Source organism: Astyanax mexicanus, chromosome 3 (assembly GCF_023375975.1).
Source record: "Astyanax mexicanus isolate ESR-SI-001 chromosome 3, AstMex3_surface, whole genome shotgun sequence".
Taxonomy (NCBI): domain Eukaryota; kingdom Metazoa; phylum Chordata; class Actinopteri; order Characiformes; family Acestrorhamphidae; genus Astyanax; species Astyanax mexicanus.
The window spans coordinates 58,085,654-58,108,529 of record NC_064410.1 but is presented as its reverse complement, the minus strand read 5'-3'; the positions used below and the strand labels follow the sequence as shown (position 1 = coordinate 58,108,529).

General features: G+C 38.1%; 2 protein-coding genes across 5 annotated transcripts in view; both read left to right on the top strand.

Moving 5' to 3' along the window:
* Window positions 1-22,876, top strand: part of LOC103043027 (interleukin-4 receptor subunit alpha) — a 679,179-nt gene that overhangs the window by 123,398 nt on the left and 532,905 nt on the right. The window lies entirely within an intron of this gene.
* pla2g10 (phospholipase A2 group X) lies at window positions 7,465-22,637 on the top strand. Its single transcript, XM_007232069.4, has 4 exons — window positions 7,465-7,807; window positions 15,328-15,496; window positions 19,342-19,448; window positions 22,252-22,637. The coding sequence occupies exons 1-4, from the start codon at window positions 7,771-7,773 to the stop codon at window positions 22,398-22,400; spliced, it is 462 nt and encodes a 153-aa protein (XP_007232131.1). The 5' UTR covers window positions 7,465-7,770; the 3' UTR covers window positions 22,401-22,637.

Sequence of the window (22,876 nt, the reverse complement as noted above, 5' to 3'; positions counted from 1 at the left end):
TGTACTGAAGTCATGGAAAATGCCCTAAAAAGTGTGAACCCTGGCTGTGCAGTGGTGACAGTGTGGTGTTAACAGTGTTCACATATCAGTAAACTGCACAGAAACAGATCAGTCATCACATTTCTGTCTTACTCACCATATTCCTGCTGATGTGACGTACTGCACTTCTCTAACTCGGGGTGCTAACTGAGCTATGGGTGATGAGATAATTTGGGAGGAATGTACTGTATATGAAAATACAGAAAATACACTGTTAAAATATTTGTTTGGAGCACTAATAGCTTTTAAAGTTTCTATTGCACTAATCACTTCTTGTCATTGCTTTTTGTTTCTGCATAGTCCAGGAATCTCTGGTAGTTTTGGAGTTCAGCACTGTAAGAGTTTCATAGTTTAATTTAGTTTCTGATTCAGCTTGAGCCTATATGAGGGAGGGGCACAGTAATAATAGTGTAGTGTAGTTTAGGCCTGGCAGATTAGAGCTTTTTTATTGTATTATAATATATCAGCGTAGTTATGATGCTTTTAAATTATATTTAAAAGTATATTTAATGTGCTAAGCTACTGAGTTTAACAAACATCTTTATAGGAGGAAATAAACACTAATGTAGCTCTATATTCCACCTTAAAAAAGGAAACTTGCCATCAGCTTTCTGTGTGTGCACTCTAAAAAACAGAGGTACGATATGAGTACTTTTTTGTACTCGAAGGTACATTCTTTATAATTGTACCCTCAAAGGTACAATATTGGTCTTTACAGGGTCAGATTTGTTCCCTCTGAAGTACAAAGTAATTTCTAACAGAAATAAGTACAAATTTGTACCATTTAACCTGCAGCCAAAAGGTACATTCAGTATTCTGCATCACTGTACTAATGAACAGTATATATTTAAATTGCACATTTTTTATTTGAAAGCCAGACAATTTTGTATCATCAAGTTTTTGAGCCATTTTTAGTTGATGATAATGTTTATAATCTTTATAATCTATACTGGCACAAAAACCATGGGTACAAAAAAGGACTTTCACTGAAAGGTACTTTTTTGAACCTTAATATAAGGTACAGCCCCAGCGACAAGCTTTGTACTCTTTTAAGTACAAATCTGTACTTATATTTCTTAGAGTGTGTGCATGTGTGTGCAAACCTGAGTATGTAAGTGTGTGGGTGTGAGATAGGAGTGGGGCATAAATCAACACCTCTCTAAAATATGTTTTCAGAAAACTAAAAAAACATATTCACCAAAAACAATAAAAAAACTCATATTTGAAAGGCGACTCGTAGCTTTATTAAGGGAAATGGATGCATTAGCAGCTCATATGTGGAGCATCTTTTGCTGGAGTGGAGAGTAAACAGCTGGTCTGAAGTAAAAGCAAAACGATGCATGAATTCAGATTTGACCATTGCAATCCATGTCGCATGTCCATGGATTGGATATCTATCCGATTTTGGACCACATAAAACATGAAAGTGACTCAAATCTGATTTGGCACATTCACACAGCCACACTGAGCAAAAAATCAGATTTGAGTCACTTCAGTCTGGTATTGTGAATGTAGACAATTTTTTTTCTATAGCTGGCTTTTAAACCCAAATGACATTTTAAACATTAATTTTTCTACATTTCTTTATCCATGATTGTATTCAACTGTAGTGTTTTGGATGTATCAAGCATCGGCTTTTTATAAATTTGGGGTATTTGCTTTTTGTTGATGTAGAATGCTCAGACAATGGGCATAAAATGGGTTAATATATTGGTTGGCTTTCTTTTAATAAAATCCAAATCTCTATGTTTTTTCAGATGTAATGTCTAATTTGAAAAAAAATCTATATAGGTCACTTAAGGGTAAGGTAAACGTATCTTGAAGTTGTGAGAAGGATTTAAATATCCCTTCAAACAAATGGCCAATTATTTTCAATCCTCTCTCAGCCTATCATTTAAATTTATTGTTCCACATAGATGGAAGAAATTCTATACTTCCGTCTATGGGCAGAGCGTGTAACCAAGGTGCGGCTCCTTTTACCTGCTTTTGGACGAATGCCCTTAGGTGTTCCAGCTGAATGGCTAGGCACTTCTGTGTAATTTTCTCTATGTATAAGAGCGTACAGCTAAATGCTGTAAATGTACATGTAAACATTTGGTACAATTACTAACATGTTCTTCAGGTTTTTGTGATTTGTTTGCAGACCTGAATTTGGTGACAGTCCAAGCCCAGTGTTTGTTAACTATGTTAGCTTAGCATCTAGTGTGCTAAACTAAGCACACATCAGATATTTAACATGCAGTGCCAGTCAACATATTGGACACACTCCTTCTCATTTAATGTTATTTTCTATATTTTAGATTAATACTAAAGATAACAAAACTATGAATATGCAATTATGCTATTATGAAGTAAACAAAAAAGGTGTTAAACTAGCCAGAATATGTTTCTTGTTGTTGTTTTATTTAAGATAATGTATGTAGTCTGTTTCATAAACTTACCAAAACTCGGATTTTGTATAAAACAATAATAAAAAATATAAAAATAAAGTAATGTAACAACAAAAATCTACCACAAAATATTTAGTGTATATCATCGCTGTCCAATGAAAAACAAGTATGTCCAAAACAGCAACTTTACAGGAGAGAGATTAAACCTTCTAAACTTTCAATAGAAGTCAATGTATAAAGAGTTTATTTCAGGTCATTTTGAATTATTTCTATTGGTCCGTTCATCAAGAAAGTTTGGCACAGTGTAAAGGACAGTTTGTCTGTTCAAATTATGTAGTAAACTAAAAAATGGATATACTTGTTTTTCATTGGACAGTAATGATATATTCTGGAAACATAAATTAAAATTCAATACAGTAAATAACAAAATAAATACAAAATAGTAAATAAATGCTTTCAAATATCACAGTATTACAATATGTAGAGTTTTATTTTATTGTGTCAGAATTTCTATCGATATTATTGTATACAATACGATATGGCACACGTCTACTACCTAATTGCACATGTGTTCCTAAGGTTTTTATGACTTTTTAAGTTTTTAATATTAATCTACAATGTTGTTAAAAAAACACAAAAGGACAATTATTAATTAGAATGTGTGCCTAAACTTTTGACTGGTACTGTTTTGACTTGTGCTGATGAATCATGCTTATATGATTTCTTACCCCGCTGTTCTTTTAAAGGGCTGTATGTGAAGTTCTGCACTTGCCTGTCAGGCCTATAAAGCACAGACACCCTGAATTAAGAGTAAAGTGTAGTATGTAAACTTACACATCCTGGTTAATGCAGCCATTCAAAAAGGCCACGCTGCTACAAATCTCACTATAAATAAAGCATGTCATTGTGATGTCACTAGGATGAGCAGTGTTGGTCCTGCAGACAGTTTGAGCAGAAGATGTGTGAGTTTGTTTGGGTGGGGAAATCTTTAAATTAAACTAAGGTATAATGTAAAGTGAGATACAGAGTATCAGTATTTGTTATTAACACCAAAACCCAGCATATTTAATCTACTGTATACGTATATATATACACTGCTCAAAAAAATAAAGGGAACACTCAAATAACACATCCTAGATCTGAATGAATGAAATATTCTCATTGAATACTTTGTTCTGTACAAAGTTGAATGTGCTGACAACAAAATCACACAAAAATCATCAATGGAAATCAAATTTATTAACCAATGGAGGCCTGGATTTGGAGCCACACACAAAATTAAAGTGAAAAAACACACTACAGGCTGATCCAACTTTAATGTAATGTCCTTAAAACAAGTCAAAATGAGGCTCAGTATTGTGTGTGGCCTCCACGTGCCTGTATGACCTCCCTACAACGCCTGGGCATGCTCCTGATGAGGTGGCGGATGGTCTCCTGAGGGATCTCCTCCCAGACCTGGACTAAAGCATCCGCCAACTCCTGGACAGTCTGTGGTGCAACGTGACGTTGGTGGATGGAGTGAGACATGATGTCCCAGATGTGCTCAATCGGATTCAGGTCTGGGGAACGGGCGGGCCAGTCCATAGCTTCAATGCCTTCATCTTGCAGGAACTGCTGACACACTCCAGCCACATGAGGTCTAGCATTGTCCTGCATTAGGAGGAACCCAGGGCCAACCGCACCAGCATATGGTCTCACAAGGGGTCTGAGGATCTCATCTCGGTACCTAATGGCAGTCAGGCTACCTCTGGTGAGCACATGGAGGGCTGTGCGGCCCTCCAAAGAAATGCCACCCCACACCATTACTGACCCACTGCCAAACCGGTCATGCAGAAGGATGTTGCAGGCAGCAGACCGCTCTCCACGGCATCTCCAGACTCTGTCACGTCTGTCATGTGCTCAGTGTGAACCTGCTTTCATCTGTGAAGAGCACAAGGCGCCAGTGGCGAATTTGCCAATCCTGGTGTTCTCTGGCAAATGCCAAGCGTCCTGCACGGTGTTGGGCTGTGAGCACAACCCCCATCTGTGGACGTCGGGCCCTCATACCATCCTCATGCAGTCGGTTTCTAACCGTTTGTGCAGACACATGCACATGGCCTGCTGGAGGTCATTTTGCAGGGCTCTGGCAGTGCTCCTCCTGTTCCTTCTTGCACAAAGGCGGAGGTAGCGGTCCTGCTGCTGGGTTGTTGCCCTCCTACGGCCTCCTCCACGTCTCCTGGTGTACTGGCCTGTCTCCTGGTAGCGCCTCCAGCCTCTGGACACTACGCTGACAGACACAGCAAACCTTCTTGCCACAGCTCGCATTGATGTGCCATCCTGGATGAGCTGCACTACCTGAGCCACTTGTGTGGGTTGTAGAGTCCGTCTCATGCTACCACGAGTGCGAAAGCACCACCAACATTCAAAACTGACCAAAACATCAGCCAGACAGCATAGGTTCTGAGAAGTGGTCTGTGGTCCCCACCTGCAGAACCACTCCTTTATTGAGTGTGTCTTGCTAATTGCCAATAATTTCCACCTGTTGTCTATTCCACTTGCACAACAGCAGGTGAAATTGATTGTCAATCAGTGTTGCTTCCTAAGTGGACAATTTAATTTCACAGAAGTTTGATTTACTTGGAGTTATATTGTGTTATTTGAGTGTTCCCTTTATTTTTTTGAGCAGTGTATATATATATATATATATATATATATATATATATATATATATATATATATATATATATATATATATATATATATATATAAACAAAAATAGTACATGTTATTGCACTGGATTATATTGGTAAAAGATATTATGGTATTATTTTGTGCTTAAACCCTTTTAATGGCTCTTACTGTTACCACTGTGCACAGGTCTGGCCAAATGATGTGTGTTTTTTTGTTACTTAATGTAGAATAGTTAAATCCTTGGAGCCTCCCCCTCAATTTGTTTACCTTTATTTACATCTGTAGGTTAGAACTACCCTTATCAAGTGCTGAAAGGTCTTCCTATTCTCATTTGCCCGGCTATGGAGGGCAGTGGCTCTGGCTGATGGTTGCCAAAGATTGCATGGAGATCAAAATCAGTAAATAGCAGCAACGGTTAAGACTCAGCTTTTACATTACATTACATTACATTTGGCAGACGCTTTTGTCCAAAGCGACTTACAATAATGAAGTACAAAAGTAATAGGAATTAAGATAACCCATTTTTAGATAGGGCTTAAAGGAGGTCAAAGTGAAATAAAGGGATAGAGAAGTGAAGGAGGGGAAGAAGGAAATGGGGTTAGAAGTAGTTAGTGTGTTAGAGGTGTTAGGAGAGTAAGTGCTCTTTGAAGAGCTCTGTCTTCAGGAGTCTCTTAAAGATAGTGAGAGATTCTCCTGATCTGGTAGTGGAGGGTAGTTTGTTCCACCATTGGGGAACTCTGTATGAGAACAGTCTGGATTGTTTTGTGTGAGTGTTTGGCAAAGCGAGGCGACGTTCATTGGAGAAGCGCAGCGGCCGGGAGTTAGCGTAAGCCTTCAGGAGTGAGTGCAGGTAGGAAGGAGCCTGTTCTGTCATCACCTTGTAGGCGATTGTAAGAGTTTTGAATTTGATGCGAGCATCAACTGGTAGCCAGTGGAGCTCAATGAGCAGCGGGGTGACATGTGCCCGCTTGGCCTGATTGCTGTATTATACTCAGCAGCCAGAGTGCATGTGGCTGCACATTTGGCTCAGGCAGATTCCCATATTATACTTGACAATTGAGGTGCTGGTACATGTGGCTCAGGCCAATTCTCAAATTATATTTGGCAACCAGGGTGTTGGCACCACCAGCTTGGCCTGATTGCTGTATTATACTTAGCAGCTGGGGTGTATGTGGGTGCACATATGACTCAGGCCGATTCCCATATTATAATTGGTAATTGGGGTGTTAACAAATGTGGCTCAGGTCAATTCCCATATTATTCTTGCTAATTGGGGTGTTGGCACATGTGGTTCAGGCTGATTCCCATATAATACTCAGCAACCGGGGTGTTGGAACATGTGGCTCAGGCCAATTCCCATGTGAAACTTGGTAATTGGGTATTGTCAATTGTGGCTCAGGCCTATTCCCATATTATACTCTGCAACTGGGGTGTTGGCCCAACCAGCTTGGCCTGATTACTGTATAATACTTGGCAGCTGGAGTGTACATAAATGCACAAGCAGCTCAGACCAATTCCAATATTATACTTGGTAACTGGGGCGTTGACACATGTGGCTCAGGTTGATTCCCATATTATACTCAGTAAACAGGGTGTTGGAACATGAGGCTCGGGCCAATTCCCATGTGAAATTTGACAATCAAGGTGTTGTTAAATGTGGCTCAGGCCTATTTCCATATTATACTTGGCAACCGGGTGTTGGCACCACCAGTTTGGCCTGATTACTGTATTGTACTTGGCAGCTGAAGTGTACACATGTGCACAAGCAGCTGAGGCCAATTCTTATACCATACTTGGCAAAACGGGTATTAGCACATAAGGTTCAGGCCAATTCCCATATTATACTCGCCAACCGGGGTTTTGGGACATGTTGGCCAATTGATCGAATGATAGGTTCAATAGATTGAAGCCAGACTGAGTCTGAGTCTCCACTGTCCACGCTTTAAAGCTGTGTACTAGAAATTCACTCACAACTGTGTTCTCTATGTAATGTAATCTCACAGCTCTAGACCGGCCCTACAGTCTAACTGCTGCTCATTAAGTGTGAAAATCCCCAGCCAGGCAAAGCCACAACACTACACCAGTAAGAGATCTTTGAGGAAGACTCAAAGACTAACCCTACTTTCTTCTACATGTGTAACAAAATTTACATGTAAGTTTCTGTGCAGTCAGATAAACGTTATAAATGTAAATGAGACAGCGTAGCATGTGCCTGATAAATTCACTCACTTGCTCTTAGTCAATTCTCTCAGGTACAGAAACCACACCCTCTTGTTTTTTTGTCTTTTTGTTTTTTTGCTCAGTAGCCAATTAGAAGAAGGAAAAAGAAAAGCCTGAGTTTAGAGAGGCAGACTGGGTCACTTGTGGCCACGTGGGCCGTCCTTCTGAACCTAATCTGAGCTCAGCACCAGTGAAAGTGCTGCTCACACTCAGGGCTGAGTACATTCCCTGAAATGTGAGCATTCTGGAGGCTTTCTGTGAGGAGGAAACAGCAGCACATAAAGAGCGAGAGAGAGGAAAGAGCAGGAGACGGATTACAGCAGCAGCTCTGAATGGAGTGATGCTCAGGAGATTATTCGAGACAGCAGCTAAAAAAAGCCTGAACTGAGAGAGAGAGCCTGTTCAGGAGCTCTGTGTAAATACGCCGGCTCTGCTCAGGGCTGCCTGCACAATGACTGCGCTGTACACAACTTTCCTCCTCTTCTCAGGTGGGTCTTTTAAGTTTGTATAACCTTGCCTTCTTAAAATGATTGGCTAGACAGCAGGAATACATAATTTCTGTAAACTGGGGAGTTGTAGTTGGATTTGGATAATTCTGTAGTGATTTCTGTGCAACAGGTTGGGTCATAATCAGAAACCTTTTTCCATTAAAACTTACAAAAAATATATATTTTCCAAGTTTATTGTTCTTTGTTTTCACATTTACCTTTTCTCTAATGCATGCGTCCACCCCGTCACAGCAAACTGCATGACAGGATGGACAATTTTAGCCAAAATTGTTATTTGAAGAGAATGTGGTCGACCTAGATTTGCACATTTTAACTTGTTTTCTTTGACTTTGCAATGTTTTAAAGATTCAAACATTTTAATTTTCTAAAATGTCTTTAATTACCTTAACATTTAACTGTGACAGGGTGGACAGCTTAAAGCTTAAAGTATGAGCTTAAAGGCCTGAATTATGAAGACGAATGACGTCAGTCCCTTTAAAATTGAAACATTGTGATTGGTTGTTACCGATGTCATAAGTTACTTTCTAAAAGGAGCTATGCCAAGATGACAAGGTGGACAGGACATTATTAGACACATTTCAATAGCTTGATACTTAATGAAAATTTTATCCAAAGTGACTCACAAGGTTATTTTTTATAACAAAATGTTAGGAGTCTTGCCCAATGACTCTTATTGGTGTAGAGCAGCATACAGTCACCCACACCTGGAATTGAACTCCAGTCTCCCACAGGGTAGCTCACTGGCAGGTGGTGGTGTTATCCACTGCACCCCACCAACCACTTTCATGCTTTTCTTAGCCTTTTAAGTTTGTACAACTTAGCCTTTTTGCTAAAAGGCATAGAGTAGACAGCTGGAATAAATAATTGTTAATTAAGGGATCATTCTGTACTGATTCCTGAGCAACATATTAGCTTATTATCAGAATACTGTGTGTCTTTTGGCCTTTCAAATTTAAAAAATCATATTTTTCATTATTTTTACTTCTTATGTTCTTGGTGTAACAGAAGAAAGTGATAAAAAGTTACTAAACTGTAGAAAATATGTTTTTTTAAATAGTGGACAGTGACAGTGTGGACAGTAGCAGAAATTGGCATTCGATTAAAATGTGGTTGATACAAAGATTCAGACATATGTATTTTTTAATGGTGATCTTCTGTTATTTTAAATATATATTTGGATTTCCCAAAATTGTTTTAATTACTTTTTTTACAGTGACAGCTTAAGTTTTACCTCTAAATATCAAGACAATTTATACTGAGAAAATGTAAGTAAATTAATAATATTAATTGCTGAACAGTTAATTGAAAAAAAAAAGTATTTTTAAAAAGGGATACTTTCTTAAAGGGGAAGAGTTATTCCAAAATAACTGAGCACATTTAAATAGCTTGTTAAAGAGTTTGTTCAACCTCTTTTGCCTTAAAGGTATAGAGTAGAGAGCTGACATAAATAATTACTGTAAATAAATTAGTAGTTGGGATAAATTATGTACTGAATTATGAGTGCTGTGTGCTTTGGTCCTCAAAACTAAAAAAGAAATGTATATTTATTTTAAATTCCTGTCTTGCATGTGTCCACCCTGTTACAGTAATTTAGCTATGACAGGTTTTTAACAATTAATTAAACAATTTAGCAAGAACTGGAATTTGATGGATATCTGGCTTGTTTGGCTAGTTTGTTCTGTTTCAAAGATACATTTATTTTAATAAAATTATTTAATTACAGTGATATTTTACCACTGCAGAGTGGACAGCTTAAGCTTAAGCTAACTGTGGAGGCAATATTAGAAATATTGAAATTAATATTATTCATTGCTGAAAATACACTAAAATATGAATGAACATGCGTCAAAAACTTTATGATCCAAAATTGTCTGGCTTTTATATGAAAGATCTATAATTAAAATACCTATGTTGTTTATTATTACAGTGTTAAAAATACAGAATGTACCTTTCGACTGGATAAATGTTTAAAATCTGTACCTCCTGCTGTTGGCAAAGACATATATTATATATTAAAATATTACATATTTGAGTGTACAATTAGAAAAGTGAACCTTTGAGTACAAAAAGTATATATTTGTTGTACCTCTGTTTTTTTAATGTCTTCAGCAAGTGTCTTCAGTCCCTTTGAAAATAAAATAAAAATAAAATAGTGTGAAGGTTGTGATGTCATCGATGTCAGTCAAAGCTTACTTTCTTAAAGGGGCGGAGTTATCCCAAGATTAATGGTGGACAGGGAATTTTTGGACATATTTAAATTGCTTAAATTTAATTACAAATAAAATAGCAAAAATAAATTACATTTTGCACACGTGGCAATAACCCCTCCCCCACATCAAAGAAAACTGTATATGGTATATGTATAAAACTTCTAAATGTGTAATAAGGTTTAATTTAAACAGCTATGCTGCGACACAATGGCCCAGATATTTTTTACAAAATATTAGAAAACTTTGTAAAAGGTTAATTCTTAATACAGTCCTCAGACAGCATGCTGCATTCCACCTGTCAGATTCAGTTAAGGGAAGTATTAGATGGTCTGGAGACCTGCCAGGTGATAGTCACCAACAGAGAGTTAGTACCTCCTGTTAAGTCTCTATTGGCCATCTAAAGCAAATATTTACTCAGGCTTAGGATAAAGGGCTTCTCTAGGGCCCAGCCTGTCTGTTTTCTGTGCTTTTATTCTTTATACAGCAGAAAAAATCACTTACTTACACTAATGGATTTAAAACGCTAATGGATTTACTTATTAAACGGAGCTTCACGCGATCCCATGTACATAATACTAGTTAACCATTTTAGCCATAAAGATGGACTCAGGCTATTTAAGGGGGTCTGTACATACTAAAGGGGGTGTGGCTTATACTAAACAAACGTAAATGCATATATCAAATCAAATCAAATCAAATTTATTTGTATAGCGCTTTTTACAACAGGTGTTGGCACAAAGCAGCTTTACAGAAACATCATTACAGGACAAAGAATCAGGCAAAACATTAAACATAGAAAATACAGAATACAGAACCCCCAGTGAGCGCGGAGGCAAGGAAAAACTCCCTCAGAGCTGCAGGAGGAGGAAGAAACCTTGGGAGGACCAAGACTCACATTTGAGGGGGGACCATCCTACCACTGGTCAAACTGCTTTTAAATTAAAATTTAAAAAGTCTTTTATACATCCATATAGGTTTTATGTATTCAGGAGTGTAATAGCGCCACTAATGGCTTGGATGTAATCTGTAGTGGAGAGTAAGATGGTCGATGAGCAGCTGATCTGTGGTGGTGGTGGAGAAGAGCTGACTTCAGAAACTTCCATCAGTCTGGCCGGACAGGAGACGCGAGAGCCTGAGGGTCCAGCATCGGTATCGGGTCAGACAGGTGGGCGGTCAGTAACTCGGAGGAAGGCAGAGAGATGGAATTAGTTTTGACTGGATTTATGCAAAACTGAGAATATTAAAACATTATCAGAGTGTGGCAAATGACTCCGGCAGAACTGAATAAAACAGCCTAACTAAAGGCAGAGAGCCAGAAGGTAACATAGACATGGAGGCTCCCTGAAACACTGGCATCCACCCACTCCACCGTCCACAAACCTGAGTGACCGTGTGCAGTGGGAGAACAACAGCACCAGCATCTCAGTTTACCACAATTTCCTCTGTCCATGAACCCCTGGATCTGCAGCCTTATCTAAAGGGAAAAACATTAATTACCAAAAGCTAAACTAAACAAGTAAGTTTTCAGTCTAGACTTAAAGATTGAGACTGTGTCTGAGTCCCGAACATATTCGGGGAGATTATTCCAGAGTTGAGGCGCTTTATAAGAGAAAGCTCTTCCTCCTGCAGAGCTCCTCTGAATTTTAGGAACTACTAATAAACCAGCACCCTGAGATCTAAGTAATCGCGGTGGTTCATAATAGGAGATGAGGTCTCGTAAATACTCAGGAGCGAGCCCGTGTAGGGCTTTATACGTTAACAGGAGAATTTTATAGTCTATGCGGAATTTGACTGGCAGCCAGTGCAGTGCTGACAGGACTGGACTAATATGCTCAAATTTTCTAGTTTTAGTAAGGACCCTGGCTGCAGCATTTTGAACTAGCTGAAGTTTATTTAAGTTACTGCCGGAACATCCAGACAGTAGCGCATTACAATAATCTAGCCTTGAGGTAATGAAGGCATGGACTAATTTTTCTGCGTCATGCAGTGATAGGGCATTTCTTAGCTTGGCAATATTACGGAGGTGTAGAAAAGCTGTTCTAGTAACATTAGATATGTGTTTATCGAATGCTAGATCTGAATCTATGATACCTCCAAGGTTTTTAGCTGCTGAACCAGGTGTGGCTGAGAAGTCGGCCAGATTTAGCATTAAGTCTGATTATTTATTTCTAGCAGCTTTGGGGCCTAATAGGAGAACTTCTGTTTTATCACTATTTAATAGGAGGAAGTTGTGCGACATCCATGATTTCACATCTTTTACACAATCCTCGATTTTCTTTAATCTCACTCTGTCATCAGGTTTGGCTGATATGAAGAGCTGCGTGTCATCCGCATAACAATGAATATTCACATCATGTTTTCTAATAACTTTGCCCAGTGGGAGCATATATAATGTAAATAATAACGGTCCTAATATAGAGCCTTGTGGAATTCCATATCTTACCTTGGTATAACTGGAAGACATATCATTTAACCTCACAAACTGATAGCGATCGGTTAAGTACGATTTAAACCATGCTAAGGCAGTTCCGGTTACACCGACCATGTTCTCGAGTCTTTCTAAAAGGATAGTATGATCTATTGTATCAAAGGCTGCGCTCAGATCGAGAAGTACGAGTAGGGAAACACAGCCTTGGTCGGCAGCTGTAAGTAGATCGTTTGTTATTTTAACTAAAGCTGTCTCAGTGCTATGATGAGGCCTAAATCCAGATTGAAATTTCTCATAGATTTGGTTTCTTTGCAGGTAAGAGCAAAGTTGTTGGGCCACAGCTTTTTCTAAAATCTTAGAAATAAACGGTAAGTTTGAAATAGGTCTATAGTTAGACAGTAACTATAGGATCAAGATGTGGTTTCTTGATCAGAGGTTTTATTACAGCTGTTTTAAAGGCTTTGGGTACATGGCCCAGGGTGAGCGATGAGTTTACTATCATTAACAGAGGTTTAATTATATCTGGCAGTACCTGCTTTAATAATTTTGTGGGAACTGCATCAAGTGTGCAGGTTGTGCTGTTTGAAGAGGAGATAATTTTCTCTAGTTCTAGCTGTGGAAGTGAAGAATTTATTAGTTGAAACCTTACTTAACTATTTAACAATGTTTATTACTGTAGGCGCCGAGTGGTCCAGCGGTCTAAAGCGCTGCCACTATGAGCGGGAGGTCGCAGGTTCGAACCCCCGCTCATGCAGCTTTGCCATCAAGCTGCCGGCGCTCAGAGGGAGCACAATTGGCCCTGCTCCCTCCAGGTGGGTAGATGGCATTCTCTCCCCACATCACTCCTAGGGTGATATCTGCAGCACAGGGCGTCTGTGAGCTGATGTACCAGAGCCGAGTCGCTGTGCTTTCCCCCAAGCGAGCTGTGATGCTGCTCTGTAATGCTGCATCAGTAGCAGCTCGAAAAGAAGTGGTGGCTGGCTTCACATGTATCGGAGGAAGCATGTGTTATTCTTCACCCTACTGGTGTGTTGGGGGAGTCCTAATGAGTGGGTTGGGTAATTGGCTGTGTAAATTGGGGAGAAAATGGGAAAAATTAGAAAAAAAAAACAATGTTTATTACTGTCATATACGTAATTTATAGTTAATTGTGAGCCATATTGCAAAGTTACTTTTTAAACATAGTTGGAAAGTGAGAAATCTAGAGAAAAAAGACATTAGATTATAAGGTCTTTATTAGTTTTACTGCATACCTACAGCACTAAATGTGCTCATTGATGGAGACCAATTTTAGGGAGGGTCCTACAACAACTAATAACTTGCTTTAGGAATATTTTACACAACAGCAATACAATTAAACACTCCTACTAAACCAGAATATTATCAGATCAGCCATAGTTTGGCATGAAGAGTGGGCAAGAGGTGCACCATGCAGGGTTCGTAACGGTCATGAAAAACCTGGAAAAGTAATGGAATTTGAAAATAGCAATTTCCAGGCTTAGATAAGTTTTGGAAAAATAAAAATACTCAGAAAGTTTAGCTAAAGTCATGGAAATTTGCAATTCACAAATGTGTGTTTCCATTTATCGACTGAAAAAAGCTATTTTGAGCTAATAAATGCATCAGCTCAGCTCAGTTAGTTTAGTAAAATAGCCCTACACAATAGAGCTCTAAGGATCAGACACTTATTTTTTATTACTGAAGATTGTGTAGTTGAGTTTTGGTTTTATTCTCCATGTCTGCACTGATGTTTTAAATATCGTATGGTCATGAACATTTGCCTTGAAAACAAACAAAAACAAAAAGTCATGAAAAAGTCATGGAAATTTTTGGTTAAAAAGTGTATGAAACCTGACCATGGGATAGGAAGCATCATGCTCCACTGCCCCTCCTACCTGCACCCACCTGCTCCGCACTCACACACACAAGCACACTGCATTTACTCACAGTTTCTGGACATCCACAGCAACAGTCACCACAATATGCATTTCAATAGACAAGCCATTCAGAATGCTGTTAGTTCTACTGGTGTGATGTCAGGACTGGAAAGTCTTATGTCGTCTTATGGTTCGAAAATACTCCACAGAAAAGGCTCCACCTAAACAGCTTAAAATAGCTCACGCCAAAACAAACACAGGTCAAAAATATACTATACACAAACATAAACAGCAAATACTACTTTCTTAGGAATAATGGTGCCAAAGAAGGCTATTTGGAGCAATGCTATTCTGTGAATGCACATTTCCTCAACTCAAATCCAACTAATGGCCTAATAATAGGCCCGTTCTGAGGTGACCTGTTTGTGTTAGAGAAGGGAAAACTCTATAAAATATTGCTGGTATAAGACCTTTAATGTTTTTTAGTTAGTTTAGTTTAGTTTAGTTCAGGTAGTTTAGTTTAGTTAGTATTAGATTTTTTTTTGTCAATCACAAATCAGAAAAAAATGGGTCAGTAAAAAGAATTTAAACAAATGCATTATTCTATATATTGTCTTTGACTTTCATTTAATTGCACACAGTTTATATTATGAACCCAAGGTATATCATATTTTATCTGCCTAAATTAATGTTATTATTTTTATAGCTATTTAAGGGCTATGTCACTTTTTTTTGCAAATAAAACTGCCACGCCCCATGTATATGCTGAGCCTAGTTCATGCTTAAATGTGCTAGAAGCACAAAATCCCTCATCTGCTGGCTTACCATTTACAGTAGGTACAGATCCATCTGTCAAACGAAGTCTGCTGGCTAATCTTGCTGTGTACTGTCCAAGGTTCTTAACATCCAAAATAGTCCAAAATAGTTAGGACTGAAGGCATCATATGTTACGTATCTTACCCACATTGTTGTGTCTGTTTGCAGTCAGTTTGGCCTCGCTGGTGCCCCAGAGGTCGGTGCGGAGTAAGAGGGGGCTGCTGGAGTTAGCCGGGGTCATCAAATGCAGCACAGGGAGGTCAGCCTTGGCCTATATGATGTACGGATGCTACTGTGGGCTTGGAGGACAAGGCTGGCCCAGAGACCGGGCAGACTGGTAAGGCCTTATCAGAAATTTGTGACTACATGTTCTCATGTACTACTAAATATTTAAGTATCATTCTTAAATATATTTATTTTTATTTTATATTAGATTTGTTTTTGTTTTTTTAATATTATAGGTTTTTTCAACTTTCTTTTGGGAAAAGGTTTTGGGCATTCCGCATTTTAGCCAAAAGTTTATGGACTCCAACAAAAGTAAAGCAGAAAAAAAAGCAACCATATAGCAACATATTGGTAGGGCAACGTTTGTGGGCACAGTAAATATATCCATACATATTTACACTCCAATTTAGCTCCAGTATTTAGACAAATATGAAACATAAAACAAAGCAACACTTTAGCAACAGCCCATCAGCGCCTTAGCAACTGCTTAACAATACTCTGACAACCAACGTGTTCCCATCAAATGGCACCCTGGCAACATTTCAGTAAACAACATCTATACCAAAGCAACATCTTAGCAGCCACTTAGTACTGTTGTAAAAACCACAATCTACACCATAGCAGCATTTTAGCAACCACCTATCAAGCCCTTAGCAACCACCTAGCAACAGCTCAGTAAATGCTTAGCAAGCTACCTGTTACCACAGCAATAAATTACTAACACATTGTTTGCAAACATCTAGCCACATCTTGGCAACCAGCACCTAAACCATATAGCAACATCACATAATCCAGTTAGTAATGTTACAGCAAATACTAAGCAACACCTTATCAACCAACTTCTGTATTGTACCAACACCATAGCAACCACCTTAAGAACACCTTAGCAACCAATCGCTGTACCATATAAACACCTTAGCAACCACCTTAGCAACTGCTTGGAAGACCTTAGTAAGCAAGAAGTCACAGCAGTAACTGATTACCAAAACTTAGCAACCAAAAGCTAAAGTATAGCAGCACTTAAGCAACCGCCTAGCAATGCCATAGCAACCACTTAACAACTCCTATACTGCAGCAACACCATCTCAACCAACAAATGTATGAGAGCAATACCTTAAAAATCACATAGGTTGCTCTAAGGCTCTCTGTTCTCAGTAAGTAATAGAATAATACAAAAATGTTAATTTTACTTAAATAAATAAATAGTATTAGATAGTATTTATAAAAAGTAAAATCAGAAAAACTGATTTTCATTTTATTTCAATTAAAACTTGTAATAATTTGTATATCTATAATAAATCTTAATTTATTCAAAACAGAGCATGTAACAGACAGATAGATAGATAGATAGATAGATAGATAGATAGATAGATAGATAGATAGATAGATAGATAGATAGATAGAAACAATAGTACAAACAGTACAAACAATACAAAAAACACAAAGTATCGTATTTAGTAGCAGAGTAGTTTAAAGTAAGGCAATGAAAAACATTGCATCAGGTCACAATGAAAAATCATTGCATATTTTTTTATTTACATGTATTTTACATATAGTATGTTTATATATGATATTTTGCAGTGTTCATTTATAATGCAGATCAGTGCAGTGATGGTAATGACTTATTTGTTTGAAACACTGCCAAATACTTGACAGCTCCTAAATATACAGTTTGTGACAGAGATGACTGAGACGCAGTCTGCGGCCGAGCCTCGGGCAGCCGAACGTGACTCCACCCAGCACTCAGAGCCGCTCACCACAAACAAAACAGCACTTTCTCTCTCCCACTGGCTTCCTAATCACAGCTACTGCACTTCACCAAAACCAGCAGCCCGTGCCTTCCAGCCTCCGATCAGGAGGAAGGGATTCATTTCCACTGCTCCTCCAGACTTTACAGCCCGGCAGGAAACAACTGCCTAACAGCAGACGGCAGACTGCGCATGTGAGCTGGATGATAAGAGGTTTTTTCATTGTTTGTAAAGATGAAACACAGTCTAGGGCACAAAAGAAAACCACATGTCCTAACCACCACGCAGCATATTTCAGAGAAGATGATGATCCCCTGGCTTTGCCTCATTTATCAGTCTGTCTGCGTAATGTACCGTAACTGTTTTTGTAACTGTCAGTTCAGCTCCTCCTGAGATAACAGGAGACTTAAACACAAAGTACATCTCACAGCAGAGAATGTTCTGTACACAGGCATTGTTTAATTAGTTTCATTTTTATTATCTAGCCTTGGTTCCTAGGCTAGATAATGTATGATTTCATTAGAGGAGCCACCACTCTAACAGGCCTTATGTAAGGCCAGTGCTTCACTTATTTAACTTTGACTTAATCATTTAATTAACAGTGACAATTCGCATCAATCAGCATCAGCATTTTATAATGTAAATTACACCACAGTTAGTTCCGACCCTGCAATGTGATTGGCTGAGAGGCGTTTTATAAGTGACATTATCAGCCGGTAATGCACTGTAACCGAAGCTCTCCATGTATTACTCCGCCACATACAGGTAACCTTGCAACACTGCAGCGCATACAAGCCAAACAGCGCAGCTACAAATATAGCAGCAATGGAACTACAGTATTTTAACTCGCAGAGTTTTTATAACCAAACAGATTGTATTTTCTCCTCCTCTTTAACTCAAAATCTTTCAATAAACAGCGATAAAGGAACTGTGGTATAATCACAATAATGCACTCGAGGTTAGTTCTATAACATGTAATATTGGAAATGCAGTGCTGATCTACCATCGCAGCACTGCAGTGCCAATATTACATGTTATAGCACGAACTTCAAGTGTATTATTGCTTAGCTGCTCAGTTTCTGAATAGTGTGCCTTTTGGCCCTAAACTAAAAAAAAAACATTACTTATGTTTTTTTAAAACAAGTCAAAAGTTTGGATATACCTTAAATTCAGTGTTTTTTCATTATTTTCAAATGTTCTACATTGAAGATTAATATTAAAGTCATTCAAACTATGAAGAAACAATATGGAACTATTTAATAAACAAAAAAGTGCTAAAAAAACTTAAAAATAGCATCTCTTCTTTATATGACAGTTTTGCACATCTTGGCTGGATTTTTTCAGTCAGCTTTATGAGGTAGTGGAATGACGTTTAGTTAATGTTGGGCAATACCCAAAGATATTGGGGAAAAATGTATGGAACTCTGGACAGAAATAAATGTTGGGACATTGCTGAAGCTTGTAGAAACAATGCCACAGCGAATGTTTAATTAAAGCTAAAGGCAAAATATTAGAACTTGTAACCTTTTCTTTGGCCAGACACACTGTATTGGTTGGTATTTATGTTGGTAGTGCACTGTCTCATCTGTTAAACTGTCTAATGTATATTCTATTTATTCTATTTATTCTATTTACTGTAGTGTTTTAGTTCTAGTTCTATGTTTGTACAGTTTGTATGCAACAAGGGAGATGCGGAGCTGGATGAAATTGCGAGTAATTTACTAATAAACAGCGAAGACAAACAAACTAACAATGAACCAAAACTTTAACAATAACAAAAAACATTACATTAAAACAAAGAAACAGCAACCTGACTGACGTAGAAGACGTACAAGAATGGTCAAGGGACACTAAAACAAAGGGACTATACACCTAAGTAACAGGAAACTGGAAACACCTGTAGTCAGTTAACGAGGGGGCGGAGCTTCAGATGACATGTGGGAGCACAGAAGACAAGAGAAGAGACAAGGAGAACACAGAGAGGGCCATGTGCCAGAAAGCACATGGCTAGTTAAACAGACAGGCACGGGAAAAGATAGAAACACACCAGGAAAGGAAACAGACCAGGAAACAGAACAGGAAAGACATGGAACAACCCAAAAATGTGACAATTGTCTATATTGTACTATTGTAATTTCGCTCTATTGTGTACTTGTACTCAGATGGATTGACAAAAAAAAGCCTCTTGATTCTCTTCCTGATCCCATAGGTGCTGCCATAAGCATGACTGCTGCTACGGAGATGCAGAGTTTGAAGGTTGCCAAACTAAAACCGCCAAGTATCAGTGGACCTGTGAGAACAAGGAGGCCGACTGTGGTATGTGCTGCAGTTGTAACATGAAAATTAGCAGCCGGTAGCTAAACTGCACCAGGGCTTTGGTGTGCACTCAATGAATCCAGATAAGAGCTGAAAAATGTGGCCAGATTTAGAAGAGGACGTGACCTCGATGTGAACCAAATCCATTACTGGCCTGAATTTCCTGATTAGTTGGAAACTTACATTTACTTTTGCTTTATGTGATTGCAGACAGAATGAATCCGATATATTTCATTTTCTATCAGTTCAACTTCATTTAATTTAATAATATATGTCCATTCCTGCATTTCAGGCCTGAAACACTTTCCAAATAATTGGGACTTGGGTACGTTAGGGCTGGTAATGAGCTTAAAATATGATTTTAAAGGGGATGATGTCAATAGGTGATTATGATCATAATACGGTGAAACAGCAGCTAAATTAACAGAGAACATTACAAGAACGTTTAGCAAGGTTTTAAAAAAGTTTCAGGAAGGTTAGCCTGTAATGTTAGAGGAATAATATTCCAGAAATATATTCTTCTAACTGTATTCACTAATACCACTTACAACTTTACTGTACACAACACAAGCCTTATGTTCACCATGTCCAGAAGCTCCGCCCACTTCTCTACTACAATACAGAGTTACTATATTCACTAATACCACTTACAACTTTACTGTACACAACACAAGCCTTATATTCACCATGTCCAGAAGCTCCGCCCACTTCTCTACTACAATACAGAGTTACTATATTCACTAATACCACTTACAACTTTACTACTGTACACAACACAAGCCTTATGTTCACCATGACCAGAAGCTCCGCCCACTTCTCTACAATACAGCATTACTATAATTTGGAATGATGTACCATCACACAGTGGAAACACAGTGTATTGTGTTCAGATTAAAGAAAGTAATGCAGTATAGCGTTTTCTGATTTGGGGGTGTTGTTCTCTGTGGTTTTGAGACTATCTGTTATAATATAGAGGCCACTGCTGTGGGTCTGAGGCCTAGTGGGGTAATTCTGTTTCTGGGGTAATTTCCTGGTATTTTAAGCCTGTTTATGTGACAGTAATTGCAGAACACCTAAATATATGCTAAAGCTAGACTAGTGCTGATGTTTACTGTCTGTTCTTAAAGAAGCAGCACAATTATTATGTGGTCAGTGTTACTTTAGAAATGGGGATCCTTTCACGAAAACAGTTTCCACTGACAATGTGTTGGTAATTCTAATTCACACGATATGGACAAAATGTTGGGACACCTGTTCCTTCAATGTTTCTTCTGAAATCAAGGGTCTTAATCAGAGTCTATCCTGGTTTTGTTGGAGTAAATGTCTCTACTGTCCTTGGAAGTGTTTTTGCTAGATTTTAGAGCATTGCTGTGAGGATTTGATTGCATTCAATGACAAGAGCAGCATTAATGAGGTCAGGATGTTGGATGATTACTGGATTTATGGAGAACAGAAAATATGCAACATTATTAGATTGTGGCTAATAAATTCGAGCCGGAAAGGTACCATAGACACGGAGACACCCAAAAACACTGACATTCACCAAATCCACCTTCCACAAACCTGAATTTATCTCTCATTTTTATCCAAGTTTCTACCCAACTTACAAGGCCAATTACTCTCCCTATAACTTGTGATGTCCCAACACCAGGAGGGTGAAGACTAGCACATGCCTCCTCCAACACATGTGAAGTCAGACTCCGCCTCTTTTCCAACTGCTGCTGATGCAGTATTGCAGAGTAGCATCACAGCGCTAATGCTCGGAGGAAAGTGCAGCGTCTTGGTTCTGATACATCAGCTCACAGATGCCTTGTGCTGATCGACATCACCCTAGGAGTGATGAGGGGAAAGAGCACCATCTACTGTACCCACCCAGAGAGAGCAAGGTCAATTGTGCTCTCTCAGGGCTCTGGCAGCTGGTGACAAGCTGCATGACAGGGATTCGAACCAGTAAATCCTGATCACAGTGGCAGCGCCTTGGAACTCTTGTTTATAATTTCATTTAGTTAATATATAATATAATTACTTTAGTCAACTTTCACTGTATATTTTGTTGCTGTACCTTTGGAGTTTTTTAGTCTAGTCTAGTCTATGTATACATACATTATACAGTAAGGTTCATACATATTTTATTATCATAATTTCAGCACGTGTAAAAAAAAAGCTGCTACACTGAAGAATCTAGGATATAAAACATGAATTTTGTTGTGTTTTACACTTTTCTCTTAAATACATAATTTCATATGAGTATTGTGTTCCTTCACAGTTTTCATGTATTTAATAATATTCTCAGGTGTAGAAAAGAATAAAAAGTAAGAAGAACATTAAATGAGAAATGGGTTCCAACCATTTATAATGGTACTGTGCTCACGCAAACCATCTTTTTCTGAAATCAGTAAAAAAAATGCATATATTGCACATTAAATATATTTAATTGTCTAAATTATGATATTTCTAATATTGTGTAGCTCCAAAGCTCAGTACTGGGGTTTTATTCCCCTCTAACCCACACCTGCCATTAGGATGGTGCCAAATAGTCCTATTCTATTGTCAGTCCTTTTCTACAGGGAGTAGACAAGCTGTATGTGTGTGAATTTGCACACTGATGTCAGCATTAAGTGCATCTTAAAAAAGCTGAATGATACATTTATTAGAAGAGGTGTCTACAAACATTTGGATATATTGTGTATATTCACATTCTTATGTAAGAATTAATTAAGAGTTCATTAAGATTACCTCTTCTTCATTGTGCATGACAGTGTATAATAATGAGCTGATGTGCTTTGATGTGTCTTGTCTTCAGATTCCCTGGAAGATAAATGTGAAAAAATCCTCTGCCGGTGTGACAGAGAAGCAGCCAAGTGCCTGAGAAAAGCCCCGTTTAACCGGCAGTACGCCCTGTGGCCTGACTTCATGTGCGGATGTGATCATCCCACCTGCAATATATACTGACTCCTGTGTGTTTACTTACTTTTATTAGACAACTTCAGTAATTGTGCTGTTTTTAAATGCATGTTTTTTAATTATGGTTTTACATGAATTTCTATCATAAAATTTGCTAAAATTGTTGAAATTTTATAGACAACTCTATAAAATTTATAGACAACAAGTTTTTAATGAAATTGATTTTTTTACATAAATTAAGAAATTTGTAAAAACATAATAAAAAAAATACGACAGTAACATAAATCTGTCTGTGTTCTTGAAATTGCTTGAAATGTAACTTCAAAGTTTAATATTATAGAATGTGTTGAAATTTTTGGTTTGAGTAACCCAGCTGCTGCTAGAAAGGGAGGAGATGGTACATATTTTAATTTTTAATGTCCATTTTTAATGTCCATTGCCTTAATTCCTCTGTTATGGGAAGCTAAAATTAGCTTTGATTAGCTTTTATTTTAGCTAGCTACTGAGACAAACTACTAGTGATA